Source organism: Oreochromis aureus, linkage group 3 (genome assembly GCF_013358895.1).
Source record: "Oreochromis aureus strain Israel breed Guangdong linkage group 3, ZZ_aureus, whole genome shotgun sequence".
Taxonomy (NCBI): Eukaryota; Metazoa; Chordata; class Actinopteri; order Cichliformes; family Cichlidae; genus Oreochromis; species Oreochromis aureus.
This window is the reverse complement of record NC_052944.1, coordinates 52,696,279-52,720,092: the sequence shown is the minus strand read 5'-3', so window position 1 is coordinate 52,720,092 and position 23,814 is coordinate 52,696,279. Positions and strand designations below refer to the sequence as shown.

General features: G+C 39.0%; 2 protein-coding genes across 6 annotated transcripts in view; one reads left to right on the top strand and one right to left on the bottom strand.

The window, feature by feature from the left end:
* The first annotated feature begins 14,021 nt into the window (after positions 1-14,021).
* The window catches only part of LOC116317362 (butyrophilin subfamily 3 member A3-like), a 43,125-nt gene continuing 33,332 nt past the window's right edge, over positions 14,022-23,814 (top strand). For all 5 annotated transcript variants that reach the window (XM_039601519.1, XM_039601512.1, XM_039601534.1 and 2 more), the window contains exon 1: positions 14,022-14,097. The gene's annotated coding sequence lies outside the window, so the exon portion shown is untranslated. The remainder of the gene's footprint in view (positions 14,098-23,814) is intronic.
* Positions 18,367-22,319, bottom strand: LOC120433921. The gene is made up of 7 exons (XM_039601003.1): positions 22,115-22,319; positions 21,490-21,732; positions 21,034-21,180; positions 20,621-20,698; positions 19,975-20,040; positions 19,595-19,680; positions 18,367-19,151 (listed from the first exon to the last, which is right to left on the bottom strand). Exons 1-7 carry the CDS (start codon positions 22,317-22,319, stop codon positions 19,128-19,130), a joined length of 849 nt encoding a protein of 282 aa, XP_039456937.1. The 3' UTR covers positions 18,367-19,127.

Below are 23,814 nucleotides of genomic sequence, written 5' to 3'. Positions count from 1 at the left end.
CCATATCATTTTTTCGATTGGCTGACATGGTAAACTCTAACACCAATGGGGAAGGGGTGTTTTTTTCTTTTTCTTTTTTCACTCGCAAGCGGAGAGTGTTTGCTAGCGCTGTTTGTATAAAATGCTGTTTTTACCGTTCTTCCCGCTGTAAACACCACTGTTTTGTTCAGAAAAAAACATCGCGTGTATTTTTTTATCATAACTCTGGTTTTACGTGGCCTATCGACACAATTCAAAAACTGGTATATAGTTTGAAGTCCGCACTTTCGACCCAAGTTGGAATGGAGACTCTGAGTCGCTGCATCTTGTAGCTGTGTCATCTTAAATTGGTCATGTGATTTTGACGCGCCGGCGCGTCCGGCGACCCCAGAGGGTTAAGCAGCTGTGCACGCACCTGTGGGCAGGAATCACTTTTTGGCACAACTCCTGGAGCTAAGAGGGCAAAACAATCGCATGAGTGCTGCTGTTTGGCTGAGGAACACTAAAGCAGTCGTGGTAAGCCAATCACATGACCACTTCAAGATGACAAAGCAACAAGGACAGTGCTAGCAAGCACTCTCTGCTTATGACCAAAAAACAAGAAACAAAGCAAAAACAAAAAACAGCTTGTTCATGTTGGTGGAAAAATGCACTATGTCGACCAATCAACCAATAGGTCTGCTCCACTACACGGCTTGCGAACCTACTTCTATGAGATTTTCAATCCCAGTTTTCAATGTCTCTTGCCATTGTCGACTACCCAAGATCCAAAGAATGTTAAAGTCAAAGGGCAAAGAAGACCGAAACCGAGAAACTTCGACACCTGCGGTGCCTGTAACTGCAGCCGAGATTAGCTTAATGCTCGAGGTACATAGAGCTGCATTACTAGCGGACTTTAAGTCATCCTTCAAGGTAGAGGTCTGCATTCCCGCGGCTGTCCCGCGGGAGCCGCGGGACCCGACCAGATTTCTTGCGGCGCGGGAATAAATTTCCAAATAAAATGCGGTAGCGGTCGGTAACTCTGGTGTAATTTGAACGGGAGCGGGCGGTCTGAAAATATAGCGTGCCCGACATTTTTTCGAACAGCATATCTGTGATTTCCTCATTCTAATTGAGCACTGGTACAGCCAGTGCTCACGCCTATTACACGCACTGAGCGCATGGATCAGTGCTTTTGCACGCGATGCATTTTACTTGCACAGTCTGTGACTCTATGCGCGCATCACCTGCATCAGAGCGCGCTTTACCAACATGGCAGAGCAAACTGAAGATGCAATTTCTTTGAAGGACGTTCAGCTGGGATTAGACAACGGTCAGTTTACTTTAAGGAAACCCACATCAGGCAAGTCTGATGTATGGGAGTCTTTTCATGCGTCATAGACGCAAATGGAAAAAAATTACCCTTTGTACAATGCGATAAATGCCTCAAAGTTTTACCCTTTTGCAGTCACAAGACTGGAACCTCAGGTTTAAAGGCGGCACTCATGTCCCATCACAAAGGGGCAAACAAAACTGGCATTTACTAAATCTTTGCTGGTGCCAGAGAAGTTTAAAAAGAAACCAGAGACAAATGTGTTCAGTTTGTTTGCCAAGACATTCGACCGTATGATACCATCTCTGGAAAAGGCTTCACACAGCTGGCCCAACATTTGGTCGACACAGCAGCAAGAATAGGAAAATTCGATGTCTGTGAGATACTACCACACCCCACAACGGTGTCAAGAAATGTTGAAATGAGGGCTCAGAGTCTACGTAAACATGTTGTGGAGGAAATCACTGCAACAATATCGAAGTTTGGATGCGCTGTTACAGCAGACATATGGACAGAAACATATCGAAAACGTCCTTTTGTCTGCAACCATCCATTACGTTAATGAGCAATCTGAGCTACATTCAAGAGTGCTTTTTGCTGCCCCTTTTGACCCAAGCACCTCAAAGACAGGTGAAAACATTCGAAGGCACCTGCTGCAGAATCTCAGAGTGTTTGGCATTGATGCGACAGACATGGGCAAAAGATTATTTTGTCACAGATCGTGGAGCCAACATGATCAGTGCCTTACGAGAATACACGAGGCTAAACTGCACAGCGCACATACTAAACGTGACTCTCTCCAGTGCGTTTGGTCCTGCCATAATCGAAAAGTCTCCAGAGATCGCTAGCCTTCTGACTGATGTTAAAAAGTTGGTTACATATTTCAAACACTCAGGACAGCAGGGCAAGCTTAAAAAGTCACTGAAACAATCCATAGAGACACGATGGAACTCTAACTTTGACATGTTAAATTCTGTCTTGGAACAGTACGAAGACATTGCATCTGTGCTGACTGAGAGCAATAATTATGACAAGATCGGACGCATTAGCATCAGTACTCTTAAGTTACTAGTATCATTCCTAAAACCCTTCAAAGAGGCAACTGACGACTTGGAAACTGATAACACAGCTCCCAGTGCCTCACTTGTTCTTCCGTGGTCTGTGCGATTAATTGAGCACTGTACATCAGCCACAAAAGACCCTCTGCTCTCTGAAATTGCAACCGTCTGTGTAACACGGCTGAAAAGAATTACTGTCAGCAGACAGCACTTCATCCCATTCTGTTCACATGCTTTATAAAATAGCAACCTTTCTGACACCAAATCTGCGAGGTCTGAGAATGTTAGATGAAAGAGGCGACAGAATGTGATACAGGGAGTCAAGGAGATGATCGAAGATTTAAAGTTTGATCATGCACATGATGAGGATGTTGAACCAACACCTGCCAAAAGGCCTACTGTTCTTTATAAATTTTCAGATTGGGAGGAAGAGGAAGAATCATGTGGATCAAAATCACTAGATGTTCAGATTCAGGAGTACAGGACCATGAAACTTGAATTATCAAGTCAACAAAACATTTTGCAGTGGTGGAATTCCAACAGTTCCCAGTTCCCTGCCCTGAGCAACCTTGCAAGATTTGTCCTCTGCATCCCGGCAACGAGTGCACCTTCCGAGAGAGCATTCAGCCTTTGTGGTCGGATTTTGGAGGAGAGACGTTCAGTACTGAAACCCTCATCAGTCAGTGACATTCTTTTCCTGCATGGAAATTTAAAATAATTTGGATTTTTAAGTAAGTTTCGTTCATTTGATTAATAGTTTATAATTTTGAGACGTCGTTTATTGTTGTATTTATATATGCATATTTTCTTTTGTAGGAGAGACCTTGAATTCGACATTGGGACATTTTTTCGTTAAACTGATAGTTTAAACAATCATTTTTTAATTTCGCAGTGGCCAACTATTTTGTTCTTTTGTTTACAATTTTAAGTGACTTTTTTTTTTTTCACGACACTTTCCCTACTGTGTTGACAGAAAAATGTTACGTTTGTATTTTACATAAAAATAACAAATAGGCCACAATGCTGTATTCGTTTTTATTTATTTTATTTTTGCAACACGTTTTCCATGTTAAAAGATAAATGTTGCATCTTGACAGATAAATGCATCTTGTTTAAGAAAAATAAATACAATCATTGCACAACCTGCAGTTTTATCTGTTATCTCTATTTTTTGGTGGTACCCCATTTAAATGTGAGATTTTGGAAACCAGATCTAAATTTAGCGGGAACGGTCGGGTCGGGTAGAAAATTATTCTAAGCGGGCAGCGGGTGAACAAAGACTGAATATACAGCGGGAGCGGTCGGGTGTGGTACAAAATCTTGCGGGAGCGGGCGGGAGCGGGACTAAAAAAACATTCCCGCGCAGACCTCTACTTCAAGGACTTGTCCTCTAAGTTAGACAATGTGCAGTCTGCAGTTCAGGACCACGGTCAACGCATTAACACTTTGGAGTCCAAATACACTGAATTTGACCAACGTCTGAAGCTTTAAGTCCACAGTAACTGACAAATTGACTTGAATCCCTGCATACTTACAGGCAATCAGACGGTTACAGAGAAGGCAGGCAAGCACTGTATATTTCTGTTATTTCATGGTATATTAGTTGTCACTGTCTTAAAACCTGGTTCTTATGTTTCTTTGGTAATATTTTTAATTAATGTTTACTGATTCCTAGGATGTTTGATTTATTCTGGAATATATACTCCAATGTTAAGGTTGTATGGAGTTTCTATGTAGCAGGAGTTTGGGCCAGGAGGTTGAAGTTGTTGGGGATATACTGAGGTCACCTTAGTTCAGAAATGGGACCAAGTGGGTGGGGTGGGTGGAAACTATGGCCTACAGATGTGGTTGTTACACCTTGTGTTATTGTTCCTGTGTTTGTTTGATTTGGTTTTATGTGGGTTTTTGGGGGGGCTTTTTGTTTTGTTTTTTTCTCTTCTTCTTTTTTTTCTCTTTTTGTTGTTTTCTTTTGGGGTTTTTTCTCCCCTCCGAGGTACGGTCATCTTGTTATAGACCAGTTTTCAGTAAAACATACAGTGGGTTGCAAAAGTATTCAGCCCCCTTGAACTTTCCCACATTTTTTCACATTACAGCCACAAACACGAATCAATTTTATTGGAATTCCAAGTGAAAGACCAATACAAAGTGGTGTACATGTGAGAAGTGGAACGAAAAAAAATCATACATGATTCCAAACATTTTTTTACAAATAAATAACTGAAAAGTGGGGTGTGTGTAATTATTCAGCCCCCTGAGTCAATACTTTGTAGAACCACCTTTTGCTGCAATTACAGCTGCCAGTCTTTTAGGGTATGTCTCTAGCAGCTTTACTCATCCCTATATAAAAGCTGAAAATTTAAATAGTTAAAAATTGAACTGTGACTAGTTGGTTTTTGTATTATATGTTCTATTTATTACATTTTATGTGGAGTTAATGAATAAAAGTATATTTATGGTGGCCCCTAGAGACAAAGCAGCACGTACGAACTTCAAAACACGTACGAACTCTGAAGCACATACAAACTGTGAAGCACGTACAAACTCCAAAACACATAAAAACTCAGAAGCACGTACAAAACACAACAGAAGTGCTCCAGGATGCTAGGCGCAGTGTTGAGCTTTTGTTACCTAGAGGCTACACAAGCCTGCAAGTACCACCGACCGGATTTGGTGTGTGGTAGTAGCAGGTAAATGAACATTTTTTTTAAAATTATTTGAATACGTATGAGTGCTTGTGTATAAATACAGAAACACTACACAAATACGCTTTCAATTGTGTAATTTAAGTGATCTAGGTAGCTCTGTTTTGAAATTCAGTTAATGCTAGAAATGTGTTTTGGAGTTTGTACGTACTTTTTGGAGTTTGTATGTGTTTTGTCTCTAGGGGCCACCGTATATATTTATATATAAATATATATAAATAAAACCACTTTTTTTTTACATTAGTAATTCCTTTTGTGCATACTTTTATATTATTGTTAATAATAAATTAATTAACGCAACAAAAGAACCTGAAGAGCCAGTTCGGAGCTGAAAGAAACGGCTCTATTTAGTGAGCCGAGCCGAAAGAGCCAGTTCTCTATAAAGAGCCGGAAATCCCATCACTATTAGAAACCCAGCTGCACAAGAGCTTAGACAAACTGATTTTGACTTCCACTTAGTTTCTTCAGGCTTTAGATATCTAGGAGTGCATGTTACCAGTTCATTTAAAGCTTTGCGAACTGCAAATTTTAACCCTTTGCTGACCTATGTAAGGTTGGCTTTTCAAAGGTGGGCAAACCTTCTTGTATCACTTCTTGGCAGGATTAATATTATAAAAATTACTATTCTACCCTAATTTCTCTATCCTTTTCAGTGTATCCCACTGTTTTTTTTACCTAAATCCCATTTCAAATCTGTGAATCGAATGATTTCATCATTTATATGGTCAAATGAGACCCCCGGGATTAGTATGACCTCACTACAACAGGGTGAGCTCAGTGGTGGGGTCTCACTCTGCCCAACTTGATGTTTTACTAATGGGCAGCCAATATTCAAAAGTATACCTATTGGCTGAACAATGCTCAAGCTACTTGATGCTGCCTTGAGGCTCAATCATGTTTCTCTTCCTCACTTTCAGCACTATTATTTTCATCCCTTCCTGTTTCCCTGTTACAGTTTACAGATAACCCTGTTGTAATTGTGTCTCTAAAAATATGGTATCAATTCCGGCGTCACTTCAATTCAGTCTCTGCTTCTGCCCTGACCCCAATCTGCAACAACCACCTCTTCCCCCCATCCCTGGTGGACTCCTCCTTCTGTAGATGGGCAAGAAAAGGTATCAAATGTTTTTATGACTTTAGATAACACTTTTCTCAGCTTTAGTGACCTTTGTTCTTTGTATGATTTGCCCTCGTATCATTTGTTCCGCTACTTTCGAATAAGACACTGTGCATCTTCTATCTTGCCAAAGTTTGCAAGTCAGCCTCTCAAGCCTTGGTGGGAAGACTCATTCCAGTTGAAGCCTCACAGGACGGCTCTAATATCAAAAATATATACTTTAATTATGCCATCGGGCAATTACTCAACAAAAAAAAATTGCTTCGAGTTGGAAAGAGGAACTGGGTCTTAAGTTTGGGGAAGGTTACTGGGACAAAGTAATCTCAGCTTCATGTGCAAGACTCTCCCTTATTCAGTTTCAGACAGTATACAGATTACATCTAAAATATACCCTGGCATTCCTGACCTGTGCAACAGATGCAACACCTCCCCCTGTGATTTAACTCATATGTTTTTTGCCTGCCCGACACTTCAATTATACTGGACTTTTTATTTTGAAGTGCTCTCTCATGTTTTGAGTTTTACACTCAAACCATGCCCACTAGTTGCCATTTCTGGTGTTTCTGAAGATGCCACCCTAAACCTTAGTCGTAAGGAGCTAGATGTTATTCCTTTCACTTCATTGCTGGCACGACATAGAATTTAGCTGTCTTGGAAAGCTCCTCACCCTCCAGCCTGATCATGCTGGCTGGAAAATGTTATGTCCTTTTTAAAATGGAGAAAATATAATTCAGACTCAGAGGAAATGTTAATAAGTTTTCACAGATGTAGCAGCCTTTTATCATTTACTTCATTTCACTGAAAACACTTACAACAAAATAAACTTTAGTACCATGGGTTTTTTTTGTTTGCTTTTTTCTTTTTTGTTCTGGTTCTGGGGGGAGTTGTTTTTTGTTATTTGTTTCTGTTTTTTATTTTTCTTGTTTTTTATTCTCTGTGTGTGGGATTTTCCCCTTTTTTCTTTATTTTTATTTTATTTTTCTATTGTTATAATCCAAATTTTAATGGCCTAATCTTTATTGAGATGTCTTTGTACCGGTAGTTACTTGCTTTATTGGTCCTGATATGTCAAATTACATGTAAAAAAAAAAAAAATACAGTATGTCAAAATGAAAACATAACTGTAAATTCAGACATGTGAGGTTGTACTGAAAAGGATGATACCAAACAAATGCAAAGTAAATAGTTTTTAAAGGTCAATGTAGAGGTCAGATCAAAAGTAGTGAAAAATGGCCAAATATACCCTGGACCCCATGGTTAAACTTTTTTTTTAAAGTAACACATTAGTTACTTTTCAAGTAATTAATTACTTTTAGAATCTTGTAACTCAGTTACTTAACTAGTAACTATAATTAATTACTTTTTCAAAGTAACTTGCCTAACACTGCAGGGTGAACAATATGAGAACAGGCTGGAGACGGAGCAATACTGGAAGAGCATATGGGAGAAGGACACAATCCATAATGGCAATGCTCATTGGCTAGTGGATCTGAGGGCAGACCACAGCAACCTCCCTGAAAACTGTCCAGTAACCATCACCATGGCAGACATCCAAGAAAGGGTCTCGAGTATGAAGAGTTGGACAGCACCAGGCTAAGACATTGTTCATGCCTACTAGCTGAAGAAGCTGACTGCACTCCATGAGCACCTAGTGGCACAAATGAACCAGCTGCTAGTCAATGAGAGATACCCAGAGAATGACTAACCGAAGGCCAGATAGTACTGATCCTCAAGGACCCCCAGAAGGGACCAGTCCCATCCAACTACCGACCAATAGCCTGCCCCAGTTCCACATGGAAGCTCCTCTCAGGCACGATAGCGGCTAAGATGAACAGGTATATGGGTCAATATATGAGCAGGGCACAGAAAGGGATTGGCAAGAAAACCAGAGGCGCAAAACACCAGCTACTGGTAGACCAAGCAGTCACTGCAAGACCAGGGTGACCAACCTGTGCGCTGCCTGGATTGATTACAAGAAGGACTATGACTCAATGCCCTACAGCTGGATTTGGAATGCCTAGAATTGTACAAGATCAACAGGACCCTAAGAGCCTTCATCAGGAACTCAATGGGGATGTGGCGTACAACACTAGAGGCCAACTTCAAGCCCATAGTACAAGTTGCCATCAAGTGCGGGATCTACCAAGGTCCCCTCTGCTGTTCTGCATAAGCCTAAATCCCCTCAGTGAAATCATTGACAAGACTGGCTATGGATACCGACTACGGAACGGAGCAGTTGTCAGTCACCTCCTGTACATGGATGAAATCAACCTGTATGCCAAGAGTGAACAAGACATCAATTCACTGATCCACACGACCAGGATATACAGCAATGACATCGGCGTGTCGTTCGGAGTGGAGAAATGTAATTGGATGACAACAAAGAGAGGGAAGGTAGTCAGAACTGAGGGGATCGAACTACCAGAAGGCAACATTGCAGACATAGAGGACAGCTACAAGTACTTGGGGATTCCACAGGCAAATGGGAACCATGAAGAGGCTGCTAGGAAAGCTGCAACCACCAAGGACCTGCAGAGGGTCAGGTCTTGAAGAGTCAGCTGAACAGTAAGAACAAGATCCAGGCTATCAACACCTACGCGCTGCCTGTGATCAGGTGCCCAGCTGGGATAATAAGCTGGCTAAAGGAGGAGAAAGAAGCCACTGACATCAAGACAAGAAAGCTCCTTACCATGCATGAAAGGTTTCACCCCAAGTCCAGCACCCTGAGCCTGCACGCTAAGTGGAAGGAAGGAGGCCGGGGACTAGTGAGTGTCAGGATGAGGTAGCGAACATCCACGGATACATAAAGAAGATGGCCCCAACTGACGGCGTGCTCAGTGAATACCTCAGGCAGCAGAAACCCAAGAAATGGGAGGAAGACGAGGAATCATCATGGACGGACAGGCCCCTGCATGGTATGTACCACCGGCAGATAGCAAAGATTGCTGACATCCAGAAATTCTACCAGTGGCTGGTAGGACTGAAAGACAGCACAGAGGCACTAATCATGGCAGCACAGGAAGAAGCTCTGAGCAGAAGATCCATAGAGGCTGGGGTCTCAGGAGCATCTTTAGAGCAGGGTGTGCAGGCTGTGTAAAGATGCCCCTGAGACAATCCAGCACATAACAGCAGGGTGCAAGATGCTAGCAGGCAGGGTATACATGGAACACCATAACCAAGTGGCCGGCATAGTATACAGAAATATCTGTGCCGAATATGGCCTGGAAGTCCCAAAGTCAAAATGGGAGACGCCAACAAGGGTGGTGGAGAATGACCGAGCTAAGCTCCTGTTTGACTTCCAGATATAGACGGATAAAATGGTGATGGCTAACCAACCAGACATAATGTTGGTAGACAAACAGAAGAAGATGGCCGTAGTGGTAGATGTAGTGGTTCCGAATTATAGCAACATCGGGAAGAAGGCACACGAGAAGCTTGAGAAATACCAAGGGCTCAGACAAGAGCTTGAGAAAATATGAAAGGTGAAGGTTACGGTGGTCCCAGTGGTAATCGGAGCACTAGGTGCAGTGACTCCCAAGCTAGGCGAGTGGCTCCAGCAGATCCCAGGAACAACATCGGAGAGCTCTGTCCAGAAGAGCGATGTCCTAGGAGCAGCTAAGATACTGCGCAGGACCCTCAAGCTCCCAGGCCTCTGGTAGAGGTCCCAAGCTTGAAGGATAGCCTTTATATATATTTTTATATATCCTTTACTTTCTATGTAATACATCAATCTATCATTAATCATTCTCCATTATTTTGCATTTGTTAGAAGTCAATGCTATTGATATAGAATTATCTGGTTTTGCTATATCTTTCCCTGGTTTGCGGTATCTGGTTCCTGAAGTTGATATCTTGAAAGTGTTCTATTCAATTCTGTTTTTTAAATGATATATTTTGTAAATCTTTATTATCTTCCTCTGTCTTAATATTTTTTCTCTCAGCCAATGTTTGTTCTTTTCCTCTTTTCCTTTCTTCATCAACATTGTCTGAACTGTGAATTTTAGCAAATATTTTTTTTGATCATATTAGCCTTTTCTTTGTTCCTAATTGTTGTTATTTCTCCATCACTCAGGATTGAATATCCATATTCTTTTTTAATTCATTTTCATTATCAATGATGATTCCTGATTTATTTTAGTCTGTCTTCCCACTAAATTACAAAATTTTTCCACAAATCTCTCTCTGCATGTTTTTTTTTATAATTCTTCTCAAATTACCCTGTAACCTTTTATAGTCAATATGATTCTGAGTGCTATTATTTCTTTTCAACATTTTGAAAGCTTCATTTTGAGACTTAATTGCTTCATTACATTTCTTTCTCCACCACAGTGCAATCTTTTTCTTGGCGTTACTCCTTTCTTCTTTTTAAATCAATTTGCTGCTTCTAAAATGGCACAACACACAGATTGATTTAAATCGTCAACATCAACACTTGAATCAGCTTTTTGTACCTGCTGTTCACTCATGACCCTAAATGATTCCCAATCAGCGCTACTGAAATTCCACATCTCTGCTGCTCCCATTTCATACTCTTCCACCCTCAAATTTATTCCTGTCATTATAGGATAGTGATCACTGAGTGGTATTTCCAATTACTTTCCATCTACTAATACCTGCTAGTGACTCTGAAACCAAAGTGAGATCAATTACTGATTTTGTACCTGCTCTTACATTCACTCTTGTTCCACTTCCATCATTCAAATATATATACATTTTGTTTACCATAAGATCCTCAATTACATTTCCATTCTCATTCTTATAATTACCCCATACTGTGCTCTGAGCATTAAAGTCTCCACACCACACCACTTTATGTACTAAAATCAGAAATCCTGTAATGTCAGTATTTTATTTTAAGAAAAATTGATCAACATCTGATTCATCAATGAGAACATTTATTATGCAAACTGCAGCAAGACTGAAACCTTCAACAATTAAGATAAACACAACAGAAAATATGAAATATGTGAAAATTTAAAACTGAAACACTCAGGCTTTGAATATGTGATGTATGTGTGTGTGTTTGGGAGAAAGAGATACATGGATAGAGAGAGGATATGGCTTTCTCTCTCTTTGTGTATGCGTGTGTGTGCACGTGTGTGTGTGTGTGATGTTTATGCTCATATGATATATTACCTTGTGTAAAGATTTTTCTTTCTCTAAGCTAAATTAGATCTTGTGATACATTAACTTGAATTGATGCTGCACATTCACATCCATTCACATTCGTATATGCGCAGCTAATCAACGTGGTTGACAGGCTATGACGGCGTCTTTATGTGCCGACACCGGTGTTTAGCTAGCAAAGTGGCATGGCTGATGTGGAGTGAAGCCACGTTAATGACAACGTGTAGATGTGAGCAGGAGAGACAGAACAATTGACGGAAAAAGTGTGGACTTTATACCAGTTTTTAAAATTGTGTTGATAGGCCACGTAAAACCAGAGTTATGATAAAAGTATATGCAATGTTTGTTTTTCTTCCTGAATACTATCGTTGTTTATATTTACCGCGGAAGAAACGGTAAAAACAGCGTTTTATAAGGAAAGCACTCTCCGCCTGTGAGCAAGACGCCCCCGCCCTTTTCTGTTGGTGGAAAAATGTACCATGTGGACTGCGAGAGATTTGCGACGTTTAGTGCAAATCTTGTGTAGTTAGTGTGTAGTGTGCTCAATAGTTTTGTTGTGTGTGTCAGAAAAATGAGGCAACTGCTGAATGGAGTGATAGGAGTGACAGGAGATGTATCACAGGAGTGATACATCTCCTGTTGTCAGGCCTGCAGGTATCAGGCTGTTGTTCTACTTTATCTCATAGTGGACAGAAATTATTTTCTGGAGTGGCACAAATCATTTGTGTGGCATCAAATATGATGCAGAACAGCTGATTGTTCTGTAAATAGTTTGAAATGTTTATTTAAAAACCGCCTTGGCTTCATTTTTAGGTAAACAGCTGCAAAAAACTTTGTTGTTTGCAAAACTCAGTTACTTTTTTGAAGAAGTAACTATATAATTAATTGCCCAACATTGTTCTTTATATGCTGTATTTTTGTTACAGGACATAATACAAGTCAGAGCTTTATAAAAAAAAGTTGAGTTCAAGTTATTTTTACTTCCAATAGTATTAACATACTACACAGGTCATGAACAAGATTTTTTTTTAAATTTTCATTGTAAGTGGCTAAAGCGGTTAATTAAAAGTAGTCTAACATAAATGTAAATGTTGTAATTCGATTTTTTAATAACCCATGTAACTTGGATGGATTTGATCCTGGCGTGACCACAGTCGTCTGTTGCTCACAGTGGTCCAAGGGACATGGTTGTGCATGTTTCTTCTTCTTCCTCCCAAATTGTTATTTGACTTATTTTGAAACATTTGGTCAGGATGATTGAGCCTTTGTCTCAGTTTTGATAACTGAAGACCTTAAACTGGTGTATTATATTAAAATCTGTGATTCTGAATTACTCTTAGACACTGCAATAGGTCATCCAAATATTTAATTTGCTTTTGAAGGTAACATAATATGTACCCAACTGAAATGAGGTTTACAAATGTGAAAAGAGTTGACTACAAGTAGCATATTCCTTTAATATCATTGCAGGGCACTGTATGCAAGACAGGCCTGAAACAAACATAAAAATACACCACACATATGAGTTATATTATGTATAAACAAACCTGTTAAGAAACCTGATTAATTACATAATGATGTGGAGGCAGGGACCTCACAGCACAAGCATACTCCTAACCTATTATAAGATTGTTTTGTTGTTTTATTATCTAATGACAAAAAAGAAACAAAGTAAGATCACAGCGAGGCACATGTTTAAACATGTTTATTCATCAAAATAATTTATTAATCAAATAAACACAACATGTATTTTTTCACCCCAAAATATAAATGTTCGAAGCACCACAACAGTACCCCGATAGCTCACAGAAATGTCACATTGTATCAAACAGAAGCTGATAACTCAACTCTGTAGAGTGGACAATCATAATGAAGCAGTTCATTTCAAGCTGTAGATGCAAGCTGCTCTTCATATTTGTGGTCACCAGATATCACCAACGAAATTTTGAGTATGAATTGTTTTTCAATACAACTTTCAGATAGATTTATTTGGTCATTGCTAATCCTGAGTCTCGTATCAGTGTGCATTCAGTCCTGAACTGCCACGTTCAGTATGATATTTTAGACAACGTACCATGTGAACGCTTCCCCCTTTTTGAACAATGCAAAGCGAGATATAGTTTCAGTTTGATTATTTTATAACAAACTCAAAGTTCAGCACCTTCCAGTGTTTACCTCTGACCTCTCTTAGCGAGAGGTCAGAGGTTAAATGTGATATGATATTGTGAATCTTTATACTTCATAAATGTTGAAATTACACAGCACACTTTTAAGAATCATAATTTCTGAGTTTTATGGCGGTTTGCCAATTTTCCACCAACAACTCATAAAGTTTACCATGAAGACCTCGGTGGATGTAAATGAAACCTTATTGGATTGATATGAACATGATCCTGCTCTACAGCCTACAGAGTTTTATCAGAATACATTCAAAACTTTTACAGCTGTTGTGTTTATAAACAGAATGAAAATTAAATGCTACCAAAACATGAGCTTCTTGTTGAAGGTAACAAGAAACTGCTGAAACCATTTTGAACTCCTTTTTGGTTTACACATGATCTGTACTGATCTGATGCAATATTCAATCAAGGTCAACCGTCCCTGTGTTTGTTGTGCTCTGTGTTTATCTGATAAATAGACCAAGGAATGTGCACAGATGAACGTTAGAAACTGATCAGACAGGTTCGCAGTGACTCGTTAATCGTTGTCTCAGTTTTTGTTTCCCGCTCAGCTCCTTAAGACACTTCACTTTGACAGAGGCAGTTTGGATCACTGTGTCGGAGTCTGGGGTCTTTATCTGTGGTAAGTCTTTTTGTTTATTTGTTTGTTTGGTTTTTGAGTCAGAGAACAAACAAATACAAACGTTATAACAAAACACAAAAATTTGTTGTGAAAAACAAAAGTTTTTTTCCCCTTAATGTTACTGTACAAACTCTGAATAAAGTCAGACTGTTTTTTCATTGTCAAACTGTCAGCACATACTGTTAGGATGCCTGGGTTGTTGACCCAGAGGTTTTGAGTTCATTATATTATTTATCATTTCTAGTCTTTGGTTTCTTTGTTAGAGTTCTGTCTTTTGGTTTATGTCTCTGTGTTATCCTTAGTTGCTGTCTCCCCTGTCGGCTATATCCCCGTGTCCAGCCAGTGTCTATGTCTGCCCTACCTCTCTGTTCCCTCTGTTGCAGTGTGTGCGTGGGAGTCTGTCTTTAGTTCAGTCTGTGTCATGTTTCCTGTTTTACTTTGGAGGTGCGTGTCTTATGTTAATGTGTTTGGTTTTGCTTCCCCTGTTTCGTTAGGCCTGATTTGCCCCAGCTGTGTTTCCCTCCTGTTGCCCATTCCCCGATTGCTCCCTCTATGTATTTAAGCCCTGTGTTTCAGTTTGTCATTGTTGTGAGCTACCGTTCATTTTGCTGTGTGTTCCGTCTGTTCATGTAAGTTTATTTTGTATTTTCGGGGTTTTTGTTACTTTTTGCCATTGTTAAAATCTCCCAATTCTTTTAATCTTTGGGCTGAAGGAAGGACAATACTCGGTGTATAAATGCTCAATCAACAATATTTTATTTCCATACAATTCAACACTTAAGAGCATATGAACCATCATGATGGGGAGACCTGCCTGCAGAGGGTCACAGCAAGTCTCAAAATGGTGACGGGTTACTCAGCCTTTTATAGACTCTAGTGGCCCCCACCTAGTCGTAAAAGCCTAAACATGCACATTCTTTCTCTCACACGGCACCTATGTTATGACCTCGGCTCCCTGTCTTTCTGCTCTCTGTAAAGGTGGGGGTATGGAATGTGGTCTGTCTCTTCTGCTATCAGAACAACAAGGCCTTCTGCACCCAACATTCTCTTCATGATTCAGCAGTATGCAATGTCAAGAAACCATGCAACACACAGCCTACACCTAACACATACAAGATGACAAATGTCTGTCAGTTGTTAAAAGCTCTCACAAAAGTGTGAGAAAAGTTGTATTTATGCTTGTAAAGAACTGTTCTTGGAGTTGTGCAGAGACCTGCACTTAAAGCAGGACTTTGTCTCATCAAGGTGACTTAAAAAAAACTCTGAGCTTTCAGTTTTGGTCATGTGCTTAAGTTACACTGATACTGAGCAAGTTAATTTTAAACTAAAAGGTCACAGTCTAATCTGATCGGTGTTCCTGTTGGTCTGCTGGTTACAGAGTGGGTGGAGTCAATTGTTGCATTGTTTCGGTTTCTCCCTTGAATAACTGCTTGATACAAACTCTGGAGCCCAGCTGTCTGAAGACGAAGCACATTTTCTAGATTTATGTAGATTAAACTGAGTTTACACCTGTTTGTGTTAAACTGTGAAAACTGTGACTTTTCAGCTGTTTGAGGGCAGAGTCAGTTTCCTCCTCAGAAAAAATCTTGAAAGTTTAGAGGTGTTTGGTTGATTTTAGATTTAGAGTCATCAGGTTTGTTCTGCGCTCTGTCGATCAAAGCTAAAGAGCTCACTTTTCTACTTTGAAAGGAAAATATAGTAGCAGCTCAAGGAGAGGGAGCACTAGCTCAAAGACACACCGTTCATGCTGGAAAAAACTGAAGGTGGCATATCATCCATGATCAGTTGTGGGAGTGTGATAGTCAGGCATGAGCACAATTTCAGGAATCTCACTGTTGTGATTGAACCACAGGGGAGTGACTGTTATTGACTCCACTGTTAAAACCCACATGCCCTACTAAGGACCTTTTAATAAAAAAAAAAAAAAATTGTGATCATGTTGGCTGTGTTATACCTTGTGACATGGATTTTGCTGGAAATCTTCTTTTTAGTCCATTTCTGTTTTAATCCAGTGTCTTTTACTCTTACATGTCATCCACACTCTGCTGATGTATTTTGGCACTATTTCAACACCTCTGTGTACCAAAATCTACACGCGCAAAATCTTCACACACTGAGGTTAATTATGGACCTTCACAGTGTTCAGTGCTAGGACCAATTCTATTTACACTATACATGCTTCCCCGAGGCAGCATCATTAGAAGACATAGCATAAACTTTCACTACTATGCAGATGACACCCAGCTCTATCTATCTATAAAGCCAGATAACACCCACCAATTAGTTAAACTGCAGGAATGTCTTAAAGGCATAAACACCTGGATGGCCGCTAACTTTCTGCTTCTTAATTCAGATAAATGGCCTGTATTTGTATAGGGCTTTACTAGTCCCTAAGGACCCTTTAACGTTGGACCCGATAAACATACGCTGGAGCGAATATGATGACAGCAGAACTATTTATTTGACACTGGTTTTTGTTCACTGGGACACAGACACTCCCGCTCTCTCTCTGCTGTCACGTCTGCTCTCCCTCCTCCGACTGTCACTGCCAACATATAAAGAGACACAATCACTGTCAGATCCCAGCACACCTGTTCACCCCGCCCCTGCGCTGCCCCGGGAGCTCGCTGCGTCACCTCTCCTCTGCAGCTGGCCAGAGACCACACCCACGCCACAGACCCCAAACCGCTTTACACATTCAGTCATCCACCCATTCACTCACACATTCACACACTGGTGATGGCAAGCTACATTGTAGCCACAGCAACCATGCTGGTGCACTGACAGAGGCGAGGCTGCCGGACACTGGTGCCACCGGGCCCTCTGACCACCACCAGTAGGCGACGGGTGAAGCGTCTTGCCCAAGGACACAACGACCGAGACTGTCCAAGCCGGGGCTTGAACCGGCGAACTCCCAACTCTTGTTATTGTACTCGGCCCTGAAAATCTTAGAAATATGGTATCTAACCAGACTCTTACTCTGGATGGCATTACCTTGGCCTCCAGTAATGCTGTGAGGAACCTTGGAGTCATTTTTTACCAGGATATGTCCTTCAGCGCACATATTAAACAAATATGTAAGACTGCTTTTTTCCATTTGCGCAACATCTCTAAAATTAGAAATATCCTGTCTCAGAGTGACGCTGAAAAACTAGTTCATGCATTCATTACTTCCAGGCTGGACTACTGTAATTCATTATTATCAGGATGTCCAAAAAACTCCCTGAAAAGCCTTCAATCCAAAATGCTGCAGCATGAGTCCTGACAGGGACTAGAAAGAGAGAGCATATTTGTCCTGTATTGGCTTCCCTTCATTGGCTTCCTGTTAAATCCAGAATTGAATTCAAATTCCTGCTCCTCACATACAAGGTCTTAAATAATCAGGCCCCATCTTATCTTAATGGTAAATGGTAAATGGCCTGTATTTGTATAGCGCTTTTCTAGTCCCTAAGGACCCCAAAGCGCTTTACACAACCTGTCATCCACACATTCACACACTGGTGATGGCAAGCTACATTGTACATCATCATTAGTTATGTGCTTAAGTTACACTGCTATGGAGCAGGTTAATTACAAAATGAAAGGTCATAGTCTAAGCTGAGCTGTGTTCCTCGTGAGTGTTTGATGGGTCACCTGCAGCTATGGCTGAGCCTTTGTGCTTTTCTTAATGTATTTGCCAAATAGAGATATAACATAGAGCTGACTGCAGCAGCAGGTTTGCCATATTGTCTTACTGTCATGACAGCTACATACCCACAGACCGCTGCTGATTGTTCTGCTGTTTACAGAGTGGGTGGAGTCAATTGTTGAATTGTTTCGGTTTCTCCTTTGAAAATGACTGCTTGATACAAACTCAAGAGCCCAGCTGTCTGAAACGACTGAAAATTAAGCACTTTTACTAAGGTTACGTAAATTAAACTGAGTTTGCACCTGCCTGTCTGTCATCAGTTAACACGACTTTGCAGCTGTTTGGGAGCAAAGTCAGTTTCCTCCTCAGAAAATAATCCTGAATGTTTGGAGATGTTTGGCTGATTTTAAGCTTTAGAGCCAACATGTTTATTCTTCAGTTTGTCAATCAAAGCTAGAGAGCTCACTTTTCTAGTTTCAAATGAAAATACTGCCGCAGCTGAAAGAGAAGGAGCATATTAACCCCGATTCTTTTGTCCCCATGATAGAACACAGAAAGAAGACTCATAGTGGTCAAAACATTTGTATTTCTTGATTTATTTGACCATCTTCTGGAAGAGAGAGACCCTTGCACAGCCCAAACGCCAGTTGCAGGATTTCTAACATTAGAATCATAAACTGTGTCTCATATAGGTGTTATTTTGGTACTTTACACGTCACAGTTTTGATACCAACATTCTTTATGGCACAAGTTCCTCTTTTCTGTCTGGCTTCCTGTATTTATTAATATGCTTGTATAACTCTACACTAACTTCCTGTTTTTCAGTCTGGCTGAGCACTTAGTTTGTAAGTCAAAAGTGGCCTTGCTTTACAGACCTTCATTATTAAAGTACATAAAACAATATAATAAGAAAATAAGCACTAAGGATACATTAATTACATGACAAGCACTAGCCCAAAGACTCATTGTTCATCCTGAAAACAACAACAAAAATAGTATTGTGACAAACATTTTCTCATATTGTTTCAACAAATCATAAAGTACTGCACAAATTACATATTACACAAATTACGCCATACAAAAAATGGTGATATAAAAACAGTACTCATTATGAAAGAGATTGAGCAACTATTTGCTTGCATTGTAAAACTGACTTCAGGGCTGACTTCAAAAAATGTAAAAACACATTTTGAATAATAATTTACAATAATTATTGGAAAGGGGGAAACAATCAAAATTTGTCTTCACGTCCACATCAGGTGGAGACTGCAGGTACCAAAAAGTTAACCAAAAAAAGTACTGTCAAAATTACATTTACACTTTTTAAAACAAACATTTTTTCTTGGGGTTTTTTTTTAGATTTTCAGCACAGCTTTAAATTGAGAATGCCTTGCTTTTGCAGTCAGGTGTCACTGCACTCTGTGGCCTGTAAGACAGAATAAAATATTATAAAATAAACATGCACATATTTTTTCACAGAACTTAAAACCTAGGCCTTCTTTAGTAAGCAAGATTTACTCAAGAGTTAGTAGACAAGTACATAACTTCACTCACACCCTTACACCAGCACTAGTTCCATCCACTACAGACTAATACGATATCTGTTTTAGGCCTAGCACAATTACATGGCCACTTCACTGAAAGTACTATGCATGACAGCCACGGCAAATTGAATGCATTTCTCAGAATGGAAGAGGCTAACTTTCAAAATAAAGAAGATACATAATGTTCAAAAGTCTTAAGCCACCACTCATTTCTTTATATTTTACTTGGGAAATTGGAAATAAGCACAGCAATTTTATACTATAGATGTTATACTATAACTATTGTTTATAGCAAGTAGAAAAGGCCAAAGACCAATAGTCTTACAATCTGGATAGAGGAATAAATATCTTCCTTGACTGTGACGCCTGGGCCTTCACCTACTCTGGAATTCACTGTCAAGTCTGATTCTGCTAAAAAAAAACAAAAAAAAACAACAACAACAAGAAGATTACATGTTTTACTTTAATGGAGAAATGATACAGCAATCTGAAATCATTCCCATAAAATATTTCAATAACATAAAATAATTAGGAATGTATTAGCAAATTTTGATTTCACTGGCATTTCATTTTAACATCTTTACTGACAGGATAAAGTTAAAATTATTATCTCACAGTGGCTTTAAAGAGCATTCAGTGGGCTGGTATCATAATATTGTAATTATTGGGGAAAAAAAAAATTCTATATGCATTCAAAATACTAACCCAGCTGGCAACTTTTTTGTGCCCCATGTATGGTTAAAGTGGAGTACACAAGTTCATCTGAATCATCTGAAGAAAAACAAAAACAAAACAGCTGTATATAACATAACCAGTTATAAATACTGACATTACAGACTGAACGTATGCTTTTTCTGCCTGTGGATTTATGCTGTGGTTTGACATAAGACAGGTTCAGATTAGCATAAACGCCAGATGGGTGGCAAACAAAACCCCGAATATAACACATCGAGAGGAGGTAAAAATATGTATGCAGCGTATCTGAAACATTACATGGTGACACTTCAGCTGCCAAATTTGACTCTGTTATAAATAACCTGTTATAAATATTAAAAGTATTTTAGTCTCTCAAATGAAGTGGTGTATGTTAAAAAAAGGTTTTAATAATTGAGACATTTTGTGATTATCACACTGAGCTAAAGACCAATTCAAATAAAATATCAAGTAAACTTCAATCTATCAACTACCAAATACTGTTTGCTTTGTGGCAACATATACAATAAAATAAAAAGAACCAAATAAAATTATGCCAAAGGCATATACAACAAAATACAAAGAACCACATCTTTCTAGCAATTTAAAAACAAAACTCAGTTGACACAATTACACTACTTTGCTCCAAACTACTGACCTGCTGTATTGGCTTCAGCAGAGTGTGATGTTCTTGTTAGTATCCTTTGTAAAGGCAATGAACAGAAAAGCCGAAATCCTGACATGAACAAAGACAGGGAAAGAAGATGAATTAAAGTTTAGCTTTCTTCTTTAGTATAAAGTCAGATATAAAGGAAAACTGAAAGCCATATACTGGTTAATGTTTGGTCAATCATTCCACATCATAGTAATCTCTCTCTCTCTCTCTCTCTCTCTCTCTCTCTCTCTCTCTCTCTCTCCTTTTAAGGTTGTAAGCCCAAATAGCAGTGAATTAAAAATAAGTAATCTATTCCAGAAAGAGTCAAATCCAACGAGGCTGCTACATGTTTCATACACTTTGTGTTCCGTTAACTCTTTTGCCTACAGTTTATTAGAGGTAGCAGTCATTTTTACCTCTGCTTTTCCTTGTATGAAGAAATCGACGAAGCAGAGTCACCAGTATCATGATCAAAATGATGATGGCAGTCCAAAGCAGGGCAATGACATATTTGTAGTGAGAACCATGAGGGCGAGTGTCTTCATGAGGCGATGCAGGTAACGCTACAGACAGAATGTTTTTGTATTTATAAATTATACATATTGTAATAAAGTAATAGAAAAAATATGCAACAGTATTGTTAAATAATCATTTTTAAATTCGTCCCAATTAATATAAAGCATTCTCTCATTTTTTTCACACGTCCTTTTTCATTTTTTCCTTATGTAGTTAAAAAAGAAAAAGCTGAACTTTTCTTCCATGTGTCTAATTACTGGATCTGATTATGTACCTATACATTTACATTACTTTCTTAAAACTTAATAATGAGGTATTTCCATTCTAATCAAGACTGTATTGATATTATGACTCACCTTTCATGGCCAGCCAGCTTCCCGGTGACTCTCCAACATCAGGGATGCTGCACTTGTAAAGGCCTTCATTCAGCTTGGAAAAGTTGTTAATTTTTATTTTTTCTATGGCTACTTGTTCCAACTTGATATCATCTTTGTAGAAAAATGCAAAGTTACTAGAAGATGTCTTATTTCTGCAGAGAAGAGTGACACTGCTGCTTTCAGGTACAGCAAGAGTCAGACTGTCGAGGATCACAGAACCACCTGGGCAGCATGTTTAAAACAAAGAATCATTTGTTTAAAGAATTACAGAAACATGTTTGTTATGTGCATTCCTGGTGTTAATCTAGAAAGATTATGTAAAATTCTAGTTTGATAAAGAGAAAAATGCACTTTTACTAATATGCACAACAATATAGGGTACAAAATGGATGCAAACTGCATTTGGTTGCCCTGTACCTGTGGCATGTGCAATGACAATAAAGTTGAATTCTATTCTATTCTATTCTAAAAACATCCAGATAATACTCTTAACTGGCAGAAGGCACACATGATTCCATAAACAAACACACATATATAAATATATAACTAAATGAATAAAAAAAGCAAATTGATATGAAGTATGAATCAGATAAAATACACATACCAGTCACTGTGATGTTGATAGTATTACTTCTCTTTTCTCCTTCAGCCTCGCACCAGTACTCTCCACTGTCTACTTGATAGACTTTATCAAACACACAGGAGGAACCTGATGATGTCTTCTTTATTACACATGCTGGATTAAATGCTTCATTATTTCTAAACCCTCTCAGCTGAGTGGAGCCATCACAGTGCAAAGACAGATTCATATTCGAAGTGCTGCAGTCTGTTTGGAGTAACACGAGGGACAGCGACATCTGAAATTAAGAATTTATTTGTTACCTATTCACTTGTTAAAACAGAAACTGTGTAAATGCTTGCTTTCTTTCTTTCTTTCTTTCTTTCTTTCTTTCTTTCGTTTTGAAAAAAAAATCTAAAATGCCTTCTGGTATAATTTAGTAATTCAACATTAACAAATCACTTTACCTTAAAGTCAACAGCTAAATTTATTAATGTAAAAAGCAAAATGGAGGATCCTGATATTGTAGGCACGTACAGAAAATGTTTTAGCGAGCTCTTTACATTGTTTATACAAAAAGAATGAGTGAGTTCTAAATAAATTATTACACAAAAAATAAACTCACCCTGATCCCAAGTACAGCTTTTCTGAACTTGTGTTCCCAGCAGAATAAATTCAGCCATCACTGGATAAACAAAGAAAAAAGATAAATCCCTGATCTTGATGTTGTTTTCTTAAAAAAATTATCTATAACTCATATAAACTCATACAGAAAACTAAGTCTTGGTACTTACTCATCCTGAAGCACAGAGTTGTGACTGCCATGTTGCCTACTTGACTGAGTGTTAGACTGAAATACATATGAAGTATTTGAGGCCTTCCTCTTCCTGTGCAGAGTTAGAGACACACTCATTGTGGCCTCAGTCTATAAACAACCACTGCTGGGGTTTCTACCATCCTTTGCCTTTAAATACTTACTCTACTTAAGTAGAGTTTATTTATAGTGCATTTCACAGACATAACAATCACAACGTGCTGAACAACAATTACAACACAATATAAACAAAGAACCATATTAAAGACAAAATTTAAGTTAAATACAAATAACAAAAGAATATTAGCAGAAGGCCTGATTAAACACAAAAGTTTTTTATTGTTTTTTTTTTTTTTTAAAGACGCCACAGCATCAGGTAATCGGAGTTGGAGTGGTAAACTGTTCCAGACTGAAAAGCTCTGTCCCCCTTAGTCTTCAGTCTTGTATGAGGCATAACTAATAGATGTTCACAGGTGCACAAACGTTCACAGGTTCACATCTTCACCCCCCACACACACACACACCACACAGTGTTGGGAAGGTTACTTTTAAAATGTATTCCATTACAGAATACAGAATACATGCCCCAAAATGTATTTATTAATGTATGTAATCTGTAACGTATTCCGTTATGTTACTCAATGAGAATAACGTATTCTGAATACTTATTCAGAATACGTTATTCTCATTACTTAATTACTTAATATATTATCATGCTGTTTACAACTACGTGAATGTACTATTGCTGTGATTTATTACTGTTACTGAAGGTCCGCGGCTCCGAACCGTAGTAAACCAGTGTGTGAATGTGAGAGTGAATGAATAATGGAATTGTAAAGCGCTTTGGGTGCCTTGAAAAGCGCTATATAAAACCAATCCAATCCATTATTAAAGGGACCTCTGGCTAATATGTCGGGTTCATGTCGGGCTT

Excerpts from the sequence above, each read along its gene's own strand:
- LOC120433921 (XM_039601003.1), bottom strand. The coding sequence starts at position 22,319 with ATGAATCTGTCTTTGCACTGTGATGGCTCCACTCAGCTGAGAGGGTTT. Across the intron at positions 21,181-21,489 it reads AAGCTGGCTGGCCATGAAAG|CGTTACCTGCATCGCCTCAT; the intron begins GTGAGTCATAAT and ends TTCTGTCTGTAG. Across the intron at positions 20,699-21,033 it reads TCATACAAGGAAAAGCAGAG|GATTTCGGCTTTTCTGTTCA; the intron begins GTAAAAATGACT and ends TGTTCATGTCAG.